A 15766-nucleotide genomic window follows, 5' to 3' on the forward strand; every position below is an offset into this window, starting at 1 on the left:
AATTTACTTGTTATGCATAGGAATTACAGTCGTTTTAACATGAAGATCCATGTAGAACCTGAATTTTCTCTTGTAACTACATCAAAATGGTTGTCAATTATATTTCTCTCTCTTCCTTAATTACTTTTACTTTTGTATTATATTCCCAATCAACAGTTGTAATTTTGCATTTCCTTGACTGGCGAGACCATAAACTTGAGAGGTCCCCAGCGGCTGTAGCTGCTATATTGGTGCCTATAAATTAATTCCAATAAATGGAAAAACTTGAGAGGTCCCCAGCTGTAGCTGCTATATTGGTGCCTATAAATTAATTCCAATAAATGAAAAAGCCTCACAAGTCATGTTTGTAGAATTAAGAGTCAAAAAACTCCACCAAATCAGATTCTTTAGACATGGGGGGAGACAATAATAAAACTCCACCAAATCATCTCATGAAAGAGAGAAAGACATCATGGGCAGATTCCCTCAATTTGGGGGCTGGAAGAGTTTCTATGACTGCAACACATTTCTCCAAGGTTTGAGTTCTCTCACACTCTTTCTACCTGTTTCAAAATTGAGTGATGATCATGGTAAACCCCAACCAATTATTTGGTGGAAATAAGAGAGGTGGAGAGAAAAGTAATAAAAATGAAAGGTGACATGAGATAAAAATAAAATTGAGATGGAAGAGAAAATAAATGTGTGATAAACATTTTGCTTAATAATTTGTTAGGAAGGAATGAATCTTATTTGAGACATGAAAACCGTAGCTATTAGCTTCTGAAAATCGTATTTAAGATGTGAAAATTTACATAAAACATGTTATACTATACATATTTTTCTTTTAATACAAAATTATATATTCACTTGTTCTTGAATAAGTTTTCAAGATGATTGTCTCAAGAAGTGATTGCATTTTATAATTTTTTAATCAACGAAAATCAATTTTTTGTGTGGTGCCATCTACAACTAATGGATCCAAGGAATCCTAAGTTTTTGAATGGTGATTAACAGGTGGGGTGGAAGACTACTCTGAGTTTAGCATTTCAAAGCATAGGCATCGTGTATGGCGATATTGGCACATCCCCACTTTACGTGTTCTCAGGAATCTTCACGGAGGGTATTCGTCACAACGATGACATTCTTGGAGTTTTGTCTCTCATAATCTACACCATTGTTATCATACCCTTCATTAAATACGTCTTCATTGTGCTGCACGCTAATGACAATGGCAATGGTAAGATACATGCATTTCATGATTCATCTTATTCACAAATTAAAATTGATATTTTATTTTAGGAGATATTTTTAATGATATTCTTTTTAACAGTATTTGTTATAAAATGAAATCTATTGAAATTCACAAAATTTTGTTAGGTATCAAGTCAAATCAGGTCATGCCTTTAAAATAATGTCTGTAACAAATAAATAGGCCACAATCTATAATAGAGTACTTTTGTTTGTATGTAATTTCAACACCTATAGTTACTAGCATTCATAAGGTTCATTATCAATGCACCAATAGAATAAGTTTTTAGTTTCTTCTCTGATGAAATTACTGAACTAGTATTTTTATATATTTATAAAAATAAAAATAAAAAAGAATTATGATCAAAGAGCAGTGTCATTTATTTCTAAATACCAAAGGTGGACCCAAGTATTTCTATTTTTCCATTTTTAATTTTCTATAACATTTTTTGTAACGCCTAATTCTAATACCCAAATTATACAATATAAAATTATAATATTTTCGCAATTATATCATTAACAATATCTATATATTTATTTAATAAAAATAAAAGTAAAGAAAAGAATATCTTGTGAATTTAATACATAACATATCGTTCTAAAATATTTAGAATAACGTATTATTTTACACATTATTCATTTTCCTTACTCTTTTAATACAATATATATATTCATAACGGAAAGAAAATTACAATTAAAATAATATGATTGACAAGTAAAGTTATAACAGATCCATCAAATAGCCTCCGTATTCCAATTTCCTTCCACGTAGGACAGCAGTAATAATAACAGCAAAATGATCTGGAATCTCAAGTTGATCCATCTATTTATAATATATTTAATTAAAAAAAACAAAGAAAAGAAAGGAGTAAGAACAATATCCAATAAATACAATAATTCGAACGAATAAACATAATTATTTATAAATAAAATTTTAACATATATATATATATATATAAATATATATTTATACAGATTAAATATTAGATTTTCTTGATACAATAAAATTTGAATTATACTTGTAGTGACTAGTCAGGATAAATGAGCATCATTATAACACCAACCAAAAGATATTCCACCTCCATTTCTTACTCATTTAAATCCCCAAGGTTAAACCTCCAGCTACAAATAATTCAAACTTTATCATCTATGGCCATAGAGTATTAATTATCTTTAAAATGAGTAAAAGACATTTTAACAAATTATATTAATCATAAAAAAATTACTCAAAATAGATTTAAGAATTTATCATTATTTAAGCTTTAATTAAATAACACAAATTTAAATAAAATATATTAAGAGCACTAATTAATTAAATGACAATGATAATTATTATAAAATAATTAAACAATATAAAATGTGAATATATTAATAATTATTATAGATAAGAATAATCATAGAATAAGTAATAGTAATTAAAGGTTAAACAAATATATGAGGTTAGAAACACCCCACTAAATAATAACGTAAATAAATAAACATAATAATTAAAAGTTAAGTAGTTAGATGAGGTTAGGAACACCTCACTGAATAAATATAACAATAACATAGTAATTAAAAGTTAAGTAGTTAGATGAGGTTAGGAACACCTCACTGAATAAATATAATAATATAGTGAGGTTAGGGGCACCCCACTAAATAAATATAATCAAATAAATGCATAAATAATTACACATAATAGTATATAAAATTTTAAAAAGATAAGGTTCTCCTCCCCCTTACCTAAATAAACAAGAGCTACAACTTGAGCAGAACTTCCTCTTTTGGATTCCCTCTCTTTCCCTCTTTCTTTCTCTCTCCTTCTCTCTATTTTCTCTTCCTTCTCACTAATTTTTTTTTTTTTTTTCCGTAAACTTGTGTTTTCATTACATGTGAAGCCTATTTATAATGATTGAAAAATACTATTCATAATAATATTATATTAGGATTACTATTTATAAAATAATATTATATTCAAATTAAGAAATTTGGAGGAATTCATTGAATTCCGCAGCCCCCTTCCGTAGCTTTGTAGCAGCCATTTACTATTTATTAAAATAATATTAAATTTACTATTCATTAAAATAATATTATATTTACTATTCATAATATTATAAAATATTATTATTTATTTTTTTTTTTACATTTTTTTTTAACTTTTAATAATCCCATAAATATTTAAAATACATAAAAATAATCCTTAATACTGCATAAATTTTGGGATATTACAATTCTCCCCTACTTACAGAAATTTCGTCCTCGAAATTTTTATTGCTTAAAATAGATAAGGATAATTTTTTCTAACTTCTTCTTCGAGTTCCCAAGTAGCATCTCCAGTGTCTTTATTCCAAATGACTTTTACCAATGCAATCTGTTTGCCTCTTAATTGCTTGATCCTCCTGTCTACGATCTGTACAGGCATTGTTTCAAATGTAAGGTTATCCTTTAATTGTACTGTATCAGGCATTATTATATGAGAAGGGTCAGAAATATATTTTCTTAACTGAGACACATGGAAAACATTATGGAGATTAGAAAGAAAAGGTGGTAGAGAAATTTGGTAAGCAACAGGACCTATTTTTCTAAGGATTTGATAAGGACCAATAAATCGAGGAGTGAGTTTCTTTGATTTCATTACCCTACCAATACCAGTTGTTGGTGTAACTTTCAAAAATACATGATCACCTTCCTGGAATTCAAGAGGTCGTCTTCTTTTATCAGCATAACTTTTTTGTCTGCTTTGAGTCATTCTCAATTTTTCTTGAATCATTTTGATTTTTTCCGTGGTTTGTTGCACCAATTCAGGACCCAAGATTAAATTCTCTCCTGTCTCAAACCAACACAAAGGAGTTCTACACCTTCTTCCATATAAAGCTTCATAGGGTGCCATACCTATGCTAGAATGGAAACTGTTGTTATAAGTGAATTCAATCAGAGGCAAGTATTTGTCCCAACTACCAGAATTCTCTAGCACACAAGCTCTCAATAAATCTTCTAGGGATTGTATGGTTCTTTCTGATTGTCCATCTGTTTGAGGATGATATGCAGAGCTAAGACGAAGCTTAGTTCCTAATGCTTGATGTAAACTTCCCCAAAATCTAGAAGTGAATCTAGGATCCCTATCAGATATTATGCTAGATGGTACCCCATGCAACCTTACAATCTCTCTTATATACAGTTCAGTCAATTTTTCTAGAGAATACCTAATGTTGATGGGTAAGAAATGAGCAGATTTTGTTAGTCTATCCACAATAACCCATATGGAATCAAACTTATGAATTGTTCGTGGTAAACCAACTACAAAATCCATTGCTATACTGTCCCATTTCCATTCAGGTATATCTAAGGGTTGTAACATTCCTGCTGGCTTTTGGTGTTCTATCTTAGCTTTTTGACAAATCAAACATGTAGCCACATATTGTGCTATTTCCTTTTTCATTTTGGGCCACCAAAACATTCTTTTGAGATCTTGATATATCTTTGTTGCCCCAGGGTGTATGCTCAACTTGCTCTTATGTGCCTCACCTAAAATTATTTTCTTAATTTCTGAATCATTTGGTACACATATCCTATTATTAAATCTCAAAACTCCTCTTTGATCTAAATCGAACTTTTTACCATCCTTTTGACCTATCAACCTCTTTTTCTTCTGAATGAATTTATCAACTACCTGAGCCTCACCAATTTGTCCATGTAAGTCACTAGTAATTTGAACCGCATGCAATTGTATTTTATCTTGACTTACCGTAGTTGATAAACTCATGTCTCTAAATTTTTCTATCAAATTCATCTCTTGAATCATTAATGAGGAGACATGTAAGGATTTTCTACTCAGTGCATCAGCCACAACATTGGCTTTCCCTGGATGGTAATGTAATTCAAAATCATAATCTTTCAAAAATTCCATCCACCTTCTTTGTCTCATATTCAGTTCCTTTTGATCAAACAAATATTTTAAACTTTTATGATCACTAAAAACATCAAACTTACCACCATACACATAATGTCTCCATATTTTGAGTGCAAAAACAATGGCAGCTAGTTCTAGATCATGGGTTGGGTAATTCCTTTCATGAGCTCTCAATTGTCTAGAAGCATATGCTACTACCCTTCTATCTTGCATAAGAACATACCCTAATCCCATTTTTGAGGCATCACAAAATATGACAAATTGTCCATTAGGATTGGGTAAGGCTAAGACTGGTGCAGTAGTTAATCTTTTCTTAAGCTCCTGAAAACTATTCTCACATTTTTCTGTCCACTCAAAGGGTTGTCCTTTCTTGGTGAGTTGAGTTAAAGGCATAGCTATTTTAGAAAATCCCTCAATGAATCTCCTGTAATATCCTGCCAAACCCAAAAAACTACGGATTTCTGTTACCGTCTTTGGAGGTTCCCATAGTAGAACTGCTTCTACCTTAGATGGATCCACAGACACTCCATCTTTGGAAATCACATGTCCTAAAAACTTAACCTCCTCTAACCAAAATTCACACTTAGAAAGTTTGGCATACAGTTGTTTATCTTTCAGGATTTGGAGAACAGTTTGAAGGTGTTCTTCATGTTCTTCATGAGTTCGAGAATATATGAGGATATCATCTATAAAGACCACCACAAAATGGTCTAAATACGGACGAAAAATCCTATTCATATAATCCATGAACACTGCAGGTGCATTGGTTACTCCAAAAGGCATTACTTGATATTCATAATGACCATACCTTGTTCTAAATGCAGTTTTCTGTATGTCTTCTGCTTTCACTTTGATTTGATGGTATCCTGATCTTAGATCTATCTTAGAAAATACAGTGGCTCCTCTTAATTGATCCATCAAATCATCTATCCTAGGAAGAGGGTATTTATTCTTTATGGTAAACTTATTTAATTGCCGATAGTCCACACACAGTCTAAAGCTTCCATCTTTCTTTTTGACTAACAAAACAGGAGCCCCCCAAGGTGATACACTAGGGCGTATGAATTGTTTTTCAAGTAACTCCTCTAATTGTTTCTTCAACTCAGCTAATTCAGAAGGTGACATCCTATAAGGTGCCATTGAAATTGGTCCAGTTCCAGGTATTAAATCAATCGAAAATTCAATCTCTCTGTCAGGTGGCAAACCAGGAATATCATTAGGAAAGACTTCAGGAAAATTTTGAACGACAGCTATGTCTTTCAAGTTGACTTCCTCTTTAGTTTCCATAGAGGATAAGATTAAATATCCTTGAACTTTACCCCAAGGAAACTTGTTTATTGGTTTAGATAATGAAATCGATAGGTCCTTAGGATCAGAAAATATTATAGACTTTTCTGCACAATTAAGAAGAACGTGGTTGGAAGATAACCAGTTCATACCTAAAATCACATCTAATTGTGATAAAGGTAAGCAGATCAAATTTACAAGAAATTTTTTATCGCCAATAAAAATAGGACAGTCTGAACAAACCTTATTGGCAATTACAGATTTGTTTGTAGGGGTTGAAACAATCAAATTATTCTCTAAAGAAGAAATTGGTAATTGGAGGTATTGAACACAATTATTGGAGATAAAAGAATGAGTTGCGCCTGAATCATACAGTACATTTAAAGTTTTGCCTTTAATGAAACATTTACCTTGTATTAGATCATTGTTTTGAGCAGCTTCAGTTCCGGTCATGGTGTAAACTCTTCCAGTTGTAGAAGGTCTTGGTTTGGATCCGGAAGTATTCACGTGCGTCTTTGGTTGTCCACACTCAGAAAATACATGACCAGGCTTTCCACACTTAAAACAAACAGGTCCTTTGAGATGACAATCTTTAGTATAATGACCCTGTCCACACTTAAAACACTTGGCTTGATTATTAATGGACCTACTGGAATTTCCTGCAAATTGAGAGGATTGGGGTTTCCATTGTGGTCGAACATAAGGTTTTCTTTCATTATCCCTTTTCTTACTAAATTGAGGGCCAAAAGATTTTGGTCTATTATCCTTATTATGATCAAAACCTTCCAAAAATCGACACTTGTGTATTAATGTGGGAAAATCAGAGATTTCCAATATCCCTACTGCCTTTCTTAATTCTGATCTAAGTCCATCCTCGAATTTAATACACTTCATCCTCTCATCAGGGTGATAAAAGAAAGTAGAGTATTTTCCCAATTCCTCAAACTTAGAAGCATATTCTCCCACTGTCATATTCCCTTGTTTTAACTGCATAAATTCTATTTCTTTAGCCCTCCTAACATCATTAGGAAAATATTTTTCAAAAAATTTGGTTCTAAATACTTCCCATGTAATGATTATTCCCCCTCCTTCTAATAATCTCCTGGTACTATCCCACCAATATTCTGCTTCTCCTACTAACATAAATACTGCATAATTTACTTTTTGGTTGTCAGGACAGTTCATAGCTCGAAATATTTTTTCTATTTCTTTAATCCATAATTCAGCTTTTTCAGGATTGTATCCTCCATCAAATTGGGAAGGGTTATTGCTTCTGAATTCTACAAGTCCTTGTGACTCTCCTGTTCTTCCTGGTGGTTGATTCCTTAACAAGGCGGCAGCCATGTCCCTAATAGCTTGTACAGCCTCTGTTAGTTCGGTATTCCTTCTTCCTGCCATCTGTAATTTTATAGATCAGTTTATAATAGAAACATGGTTAGCACATTTCCCCAAGTTACACATGGAACGTTGCTCTGATACCATTAAATATAACGCCTAATTCTAATACCCAAATTATACAATATAAAATTATAATATTTTCGCAATTATATCATTAACAATATCTATATATTTATTTAATAAAAATAAAAGTAAAGAAAAGAATATCTTGTGAATTTAATACATAACATATCGTTCTAAAATATTTAGAATAACGTATTATTTTACACATTATTCATTTTCCTTACTCTTTTAATACAATATATATATTCATAACGGAAAGAAAATTACAATTAAAATAATATGATTGACAAGTAAAGTTATAACAGATCCATCAAATAGCCTCCGTATTCCAATTTCCTTCCACGTAGGACAGCAGTAATAATAACAGCAAAATGATCTGGAATCTCAAGTTGATCCATCTATTTATAATATATTTAATTAAAAAAAACAAAGAAAAGAAAGGAGTAAGAACAATATCCAATAAATACAATAATTCGAACGAATAAACATAATTATTTATAAATAAAATTTTAACATATATATATATATATAAATATATATTTATACAGATTAAATATTAGATTTTCTTGATACAATAAAATTTGAATTATACTTGTAGTGACTAGTCAGGATAAATGAGCATCATTATAACACCAACCAAAAGATATTCCACCTCCATTTCTTACTCATTTAAATCCCCAAGGTTAAACCTCCAGCTACAAATAATTCAAACTTTATCATCTATGGCCATAGAGTATTAATTATCTTTAAAATGAGTAAAAGACATTTTAACAAATTATATTAATCATAAAAAAATTACTCAAAATAGATTTAAGAATTTATCATTATTTAAGCTTTAATTAAATAACACAAATTTAAATAAAATATATTAAGAGCACTAATTAATTAAATGACAATGATAATTATTATAAAATAATTAAACAATATAAAATGTGAATATATTAATAATTATTATAGATAAGAATAATCATAGAATAAGTAATAGTAATTAAAGGTTAAACAAATATATGAGGTTAGAAACACCCCACTAAATAATAACGTAAATAAATAAACATAATAATTAAAAGTTAAGTAGTTAGATGAGGTTAGGAACACCTCACTGAATAAATATAACAATAACATAGTAATTAAAAGTTAAGTAGTTAGATGAGGTTAGGAACACCTCACTGAATAAATATAATAATATAGTGAGGTTAGGGGCACCCCACTAAATAAATATAATCAAATAAATGCATAAATAATTACACATAATAGTATATAAAATTTTAAAAAGATAAGGTTCTCCTCCCCCTTACCTAAATAAACAAGAGCTACAACTTGAGCAGAACTTCCTCTTTTGGATTCTCTCTCTTTCCCTCTTTCTTTCTCTCTCCTTCTCTCTATTTTCTCTTCCTTCTCACTAATTTTTTTTTTCCGTAAACTTGTGTTTTCATTACATGTGAAGCCTATTTATAATGATTGAAAAATACTATTCATAATAATATTATATTAGGATTACTATTTATAAAATAATATTATATTCAAATTAAGAAATTTGGAGGAATTCATTGAATTCCGCAGCCCCCTTCCGTAGCTTTGTAGCAGCCATTTACTATTTATTAAAATAATATTAAATTTACTATTCATTAAAATAATATTATATTTACTATTCATAATATTATAAAATATTATTATTATTATTTTTTTTTTTACATTTTTTTTTTAACTTTTAATAATCCCATAAATATTTAAAATACATAAAAATAATCCTTAATACTGCATAAATTTTGGGATATTACATTTTTTCCGTGTTTCAAATTTCTCCTTCACATATTAATTATGACGCGTTTCTACGTAGTAAATGACAAGTCAATTCAAAATGAGTAACACAATTTTTATGCATTAACTAGGTGGAGCATTTGCACTTTATTCACTAATATGTAGGCATGCCAAAATGAGTTTGATTCCAAACCATCAACCAGAGGACAAGGAGCTTTCAAATTACATACTCGAAACACCATCTAACAAGTTGAATAGAGCTTCAAAACTAAAGCAAAAGCTTGAGAACAGTTATTTTGCTCGAGTTCTGCTTGTACTTGTAACCATGATGGGGACTTCCATGGTCATAGGAGACGGCATTTTCACTCCAGCGGTTTCAGGTTAATCAATTTATTTTAGTTTCTTATGTTTTCTAAATAAACTAAACCACTGATAAATTGTTAAATAGAATAAATACTAAGACAACTGGTGTGAAAAATGTCCTAATTAACAACAAATACTAAGATTAGTCACATTACTTACATGATGATGTGTGTTGTTGAAAAATGCAAGAAAAAAAAATTGTATTGCATTAATTCAACAGTATAATATGAAAACGTCATTAATGACATTGAGCATTTGGACTTTGGATGGAGACTTGACATGTTCAAATCTGCATGCAGTTCTATCTGCAGTAAGCGGGACCAGTATCTCATTAGGTCAAGGTACTAATATTATTGAGCCTTTTACTTATTATTTTTTATTGTAAGTAATGATAATAAATATTATAATATTTTATTTTATTTTTATATTTTTCAGAAGCTGTCGTGGGGATTTCTGTAGCAATATTGGTTGTCCTTTTTTCTCTGCAACGATTTGGCACTGATAGAGTAGGATCTTCATTTGCTCCAATTCTCATAGTGTGGTTTTCATTCATTGTTGGAATTGGTATCTACAATTTATTTAAACATGACGTTGGAGTATTACGTGCTTTCAATCCAAAATATATAATTGATTTTTTCAAACGGAATGGTAAACAAGGTTGGTTTTCATTCGGTGGAGTCTTACTATGCATCACAGGTGAGTTGCATCTAAATATATCTATGCATTTAATATTTTTAATTAAGTTGAATATCATTCTTTATTTCTAACTAACATATAATTGTATGCATAATCATAGGATCTGAGGCAATGTTTGCTGACTTGGGTCACTTTAGTGTGCGAGCCATTCAAGTAAGTAAATAAATTTATATATTTTAGTGATTTGTATCACTCTAACCTATATTTACATTTTTTTAATAATAATATATTAACATATATTATATTTATTATATAGATAAAAATAACTTTTAATGACACAAATCATATTATTATAGAGTATATATCACTGTATAATAATTTTTTATAGTGTTTCTTGATCAAAATCAATAACGTGAATAAACCATGCCAAAAAGGGTTCTTCAATTTCTATCAAAATAAAATTATATATTCTGAAATTCAATTTTGTTATAATTACTTTTAAACTGATTTTTTTTTAAAGATAGAAAACATTACAAAGATGACCGCAATAAAGATTGAACCTAAGTTTTTATGTTTTTAATTACCCTGATCCCTCCCAACTACTAGGTTAAACCTAGTGGTTACTTTTAATAAACTGATTGTAACGTATGTTGCAGATTAGCTTCTCTTGTGTTGTATTCCCAGCAATATTGATTGCATATTTTGGACAAGCAGCATATCTACGAAAGTTCCCAGAGAAAGTATCTAATACATTCTATGCATGTATACCTGGTACATCTCTTAAATTTAAAAGATCCATTGATATAATAATTTTTTAAAAAATAATCTAATCAATGGTTTAACTGATTTTTACTTTTTTCCTATGCTGTGAATTACATGCAGGGCACTTATATTGGCCAACATTTGTTGTTGCTGTTGCTGCTGCCATCATAGCCAGTCAGGCAATGATTTCTGGAGCATTTTCCGTTATATCCCAAGCACAAAGTCTAGGTTGTTTTCCAAGAGTTAAGGTTGTTCATACCTCCACTAAGCATAGGGGCCAGGTGTACATTCCTGAGGTCAACTACATGTTCATGATTGCATGTATTCTGGTCACTATTGCCTTCAAGACCTCCGAAAAAATGACTCATGCATATGGTAACTACACTCAAACTCTCACATACACACATAATAAGAAATTATTAGGTAGTTTCAAATCATAGTCCTCATTAATTTTTATATGATATGTAAATGAAACTTTTGAATACATGGATTCTACATAGTAATTTCGGATTACCTAATAATTCTCTTCGCACATCATACATTTGAGTACTTCAAATGAAACGTGTAAGCTACAAAATTCTAAGCTTTGTTGTATTAGCACAACATGACAAATGGCCAAGTTTTATGTTTGATGCAGGGATTGCAGTAGTTTGCGACATGCTAATCACAACAACTCTAGTTTCCCTTATAATGCTGATTATATGGAAGAAAAGTGTATGGGTGGTTGCTCTCTTCTTACCAGTAGGTTTCCTTGAGCTTCTTTATTTATCATCACAACTTACTAAATTCACAAAGGGAGGGTTTGTTCCTATTCTATTAGCTTTCATCTTGACAATATTCATGGGAATCTGGCACTATGTTCAAAAGGAAAGGTACATGTTTGAACTCAAGAACAAGGTCTCCACCGAGTATGTGAGGAATCTGACTAACAATCCAAATATAAACCGTGTGCCCGGAATTGGACTTCTGTATTCTGAGCTTCTACAAGGCATTCCTCCTATATTCTCACACTTCATTTCCAACATTCCATCCATCCATTCAGTTGTTGTGTTTGTTTCCATTAAGGCTATTCCCATTCCTTCAGTTGCATTGGAGGAGAGGTTTTTGTTTCGACAAGTAAAGCCAAAAGAACATAGAATATTTGGTTGTATTGTGAGGTATGGTTATAGGGATATGCTTGGGGATCATTTGGAGTTTGAGAGCCAGTTAGTGCTACAACTGAAAGAATTTATAAGGCAAGAGAGCTTTATGCTTGAGGCTGAGGGAACAACACCTGATGAACAAGCACTCACTCCTGAAAATGAGAATGACATGGCAATCACTATTAATGCTACAGATGAAGGTGCTTTAGTTATGTCTCGTGCCTCTTCAGATTCAATTCAACAATCCAAGGTGGCCAAAGGTGTTGAAAAGGAGATTGAATTTATAGAGAAGGCAATGGAGAATGGTGTGGTGTACATGCTAGGGGAAGCAGAGGTAGTGGCAGACCCTAAATCATCTATCTTCAATAAGATAGTTGTCAACTATGCTTATAACTTCTTAAGAAAAAACTTTCGAAAGGGGGATAAATCCATGGCAGTCCCCCGTAACAAGCTTCTCAAAGTTGGAATGACATATGAAATATGACACACATGATGATATGCAGATATGAGAATGATCTTTTTTATTTTGCATTTTGGCTACTTGCCTTCGCTTGTTTTGGTGTTTAACTTAATAGCTTGTATTTGTTCTTAAATGTTTGTGTATGGGAATCTTTTCTCAAGACCAAATAAATTCCGACAGGAATTTTTTATCCCAGTGTTATATATAAAACAACATTTTAAAATCACCTCTTAATTATCTCATTTAGAAGCTCTCTCCCTCTCTCTCTCTTTTTAATACAATTATTATTAGAAGCTCTCTAAATACACTAATTAACTATATAGACTACGGTTTATCATGAAGTTAAATCCTTTATTATGGCAGTTACATGTGACCCAAAATCCCAAATATAAGCACACTTACGACGACAAGGTTAAAATATTTTTATTTTTGTAATATTTTTAAAATTTTCGTACTTTACATACTATTGTAAATTTATGAAAAATATGTGTATATTATTTTTATGATTCATTTTTGTGTTAATATTGATAATCTATCCTGCATATGAATTTAATTTTTTTTTTAATTTTTTTTATATATAGTTTGGTAAAATTATTATGTTTATCTTTATTTTAACATTATAATAATTATTTGATTGTGGAACAATGATTTCGTGTTGAGTAAGACTGTTTGCTAGTGAATGTTATTAGCAAGGCATGTCATCTGCTAACTCGATCTACGTACTTATCTTAAGTTGGATTTATTTTATTTGTGTTTTAATTATTAAAATAATTATTTTATTAATTTCTTGAAATATTTTTAGAAAATTATTAATTGACTAAAGGAATTTTTTTTATAATATATAAAAGTTAGAGCCACGAAACAATATGTTGTCATGTTAATGTAATGTTGTACATAAGTAAACATCCAAATGTTAATGTATTATTATTTAATAAATACTCAATTTGATCTTGTGAAAGATGATAGAGGTGATTGATATATACATCTTTAAAAGAGTTTTTGTACTATTTAGATATCTAAATTTTAATTTTGTTATATAAATTACTCCTTTAATTATACTCAATTATTAACTTTGTTAGTTTCAGAGCTGATCAACCATCAATTACAATGTTAAAACATATTCTCTCTTTAGTTGGCTATTCATTTAGTCCATTTTACCAAACAAAGAAATTGTAGTTGTACCAATAAGGACAACTCAAATGTCAAATTATTAAGAGGAAAGAAATAAAAAAAAAAACATCAATAACATAACTATCATACCCTTGGCAAAAGATAAGTGAAAAAAAATTACCTAGATTTTTTTGTGAAACCCTCAATAGAGTATTGTTTCTACAATAACAAAGAAAAACATTACTACTAAATTTTTTTCCACTTTTATGGAGTTTTACGATTCATTAAACATAACAGAAAACACTCGTATTCAATTGATACATCATTGCTTGAAATCTTTCATAACGACCACTCATTTTGATAAATTCCAAATTAAAAAATTTAGGACATACAATCCTAAACTTATAGCTAGAACAAACAAAAAAATTAAGGATGACTAAAACAAAAAAATTTCAACTATAAAAAATCATACAAAACTTAACAAGAACCTTTTATTTTAATTAGAGCACCTATTTAAACATAACAAAGTGTCTGTTACTAATTGAAAAATATCAAAATCTTATATTATGATTATATTAGGTGGTTAAGATAGAGAACGACTAATTAAAAGAGAGAATAGGGGTCAAGCTCACTTAATTGTTTATTATTAAAGAAACTAATAGAATTTAGTAACCAAGTATAAAGAAAAGACTAACTTGCATAATAAAATTAAAGTTTAGAAATTTAGACGTCACAAAAGAATATTTTAGTAAATTGGGTGTTTACTCGAGAAAAAAAATTCTCAAACTATTCTTCATTTAATAATATATATATATATATATATATATATATATATAAAAGCGTCTGAATTTTAAAAGTATGAAAAGCTTTAGGCAAAAAAAAAGTGAGTCTATACTATGTAATTTTGAAAGGAAAAAAATTCTAGCAAACTATTTTATCTTTAATAATATATAAATATAGAAGATAGATAGAAAACATTTGAATCTTAAAAGTCTAAAATTTTTTAGTAAAATCATAGGCCCAAACTATATGCAGGAAAAAATTCTTGGAGACTATTCTACTTTTAATATTATATATAGTTATAAACATAGATATATAAATATGAAGCGTTTGAGTTTTAAAAGTCTAAAAATTTTAGAAAAAAAGTAAGCTTAAACTATATAATTTTGAGTAGAAAAAAATTCTAGGAAATTGTTCTACCTTCAATAATATATAGAATATAGATATATTTTTTTTAAAAGATTATGTATTTGTTTAGTCAACATAATTTAATTTATTAATTACTAATAAATTTGTTTTATAATTAATAGGAAGCATTGAAATTTTAAAAGTTTGAAAAGTTTTAGAAACAAAAATCTAGGTTTAGCCTATGTAATTTTAATTAGAAAAATTTTTTAGGAGACTATTCTAACTTTAACAATATATGGATATAAATTGGAATAGCTTGAATTTTAAAAGTCTAAAAAAATTTAGAAAAAAAAGTGGGTAAAGACTATGTAATTTTGAGCTATAAGAAAATCCAAAAAGATTATCCTACTTTTAATAATATAAAGTTAGATGAATTTTGTGGCATTTTTACACCGTCAAAAGCTGTGAAAAGAATAATATTAAAATTCAATTTGTGGTGGTTTAAAACCGTCACAAAGTGATTGAATTTTCTAACCTCATTTT

The 15766-nt window shown here is 29.5% G+C and overlaps 1 protein-coding gene and 1 long non-coding RNA gene across 2 annotated transcripts; one reads left to right on the forward strand and one right to left on the reverse strand.

The window, feature by feature from the left end:
- The first annotated feature begins 310 nt into the window (after positions 1-310).
- On the forward strand, positions 311-13211 carry LOC145958196 (potassium transporter 5-like). The gene is made up of 9 exons (XM_083074829.1): positions 311-515; positions 994-1216; positions 9754-10002; positions 10285-10326; positions 10421-10681; positions 10782-10834; positions 11278-11392; positions 11504-11758; positions 12021-13211. The coding sequence occupies exons 1-9, from the start codon at positions 393-395 to the stop codon at positions 13007-13009; spliced, it is 2310 nt and encodes a 769-aa protein (XP_082930955.1). The 5' UTR covers positions 311-392; the 3' UTR covers positions 13010-13211.
- On the reverse strand, positions 1783-3324 carry LOC145958199 (uncharacterized). The gene is made up of 2 exons (XR_014433851.1): positions 2950-3324; positions 1783-2050 (listed from the first exon to the last, which is right to left on the reverse strand). It is a non-coding gene; the product is annotated as an uncharacterized LOC145958199 (long non-coding RNA).
- Positions 13212-15766: the final 2555 nt, after the last annotated feature.

Source organism: Cajanus cajan, chromosome 5 (genome assembly GCF_000230855.2).
Source record: "Cajanus cajan strain Asha chromosome 5, NIPB_CcT2T_4, whole genome shotgun sequence".
Taxonomy (NCBI): Eukaryota; Viridiplantae; Streptophyta; class Magnoliopsida; order Fabales; family Fabaceae; genus Cajanus; species Cajanus cajan.

Excerpts from the sequence above, each read along its gene's own strand:
- LOC145958196 (XM_083074829.1), top strand. The coding sequence starts at position 393 with ATGGGGGGAGACAATAATAAAACTCCACCAAATCATCTCATGAAAGAG. Across the intron at positions 516-993 it reads CTGCAACACATTTCTCCAAG|GTGGGGTGGAAGACTACTCT; the intron begins GTTTGAGTTCTC and ends GGTGATTAACAG. Across the intron at positions 10,835-11,277 it reads TTAGTGTGCGAGCCATTCAA|ATTAGCTTCTCTTGTGTTGT; the intron begins GTAAGTAAATAA and ends CGTATGTTGCAG.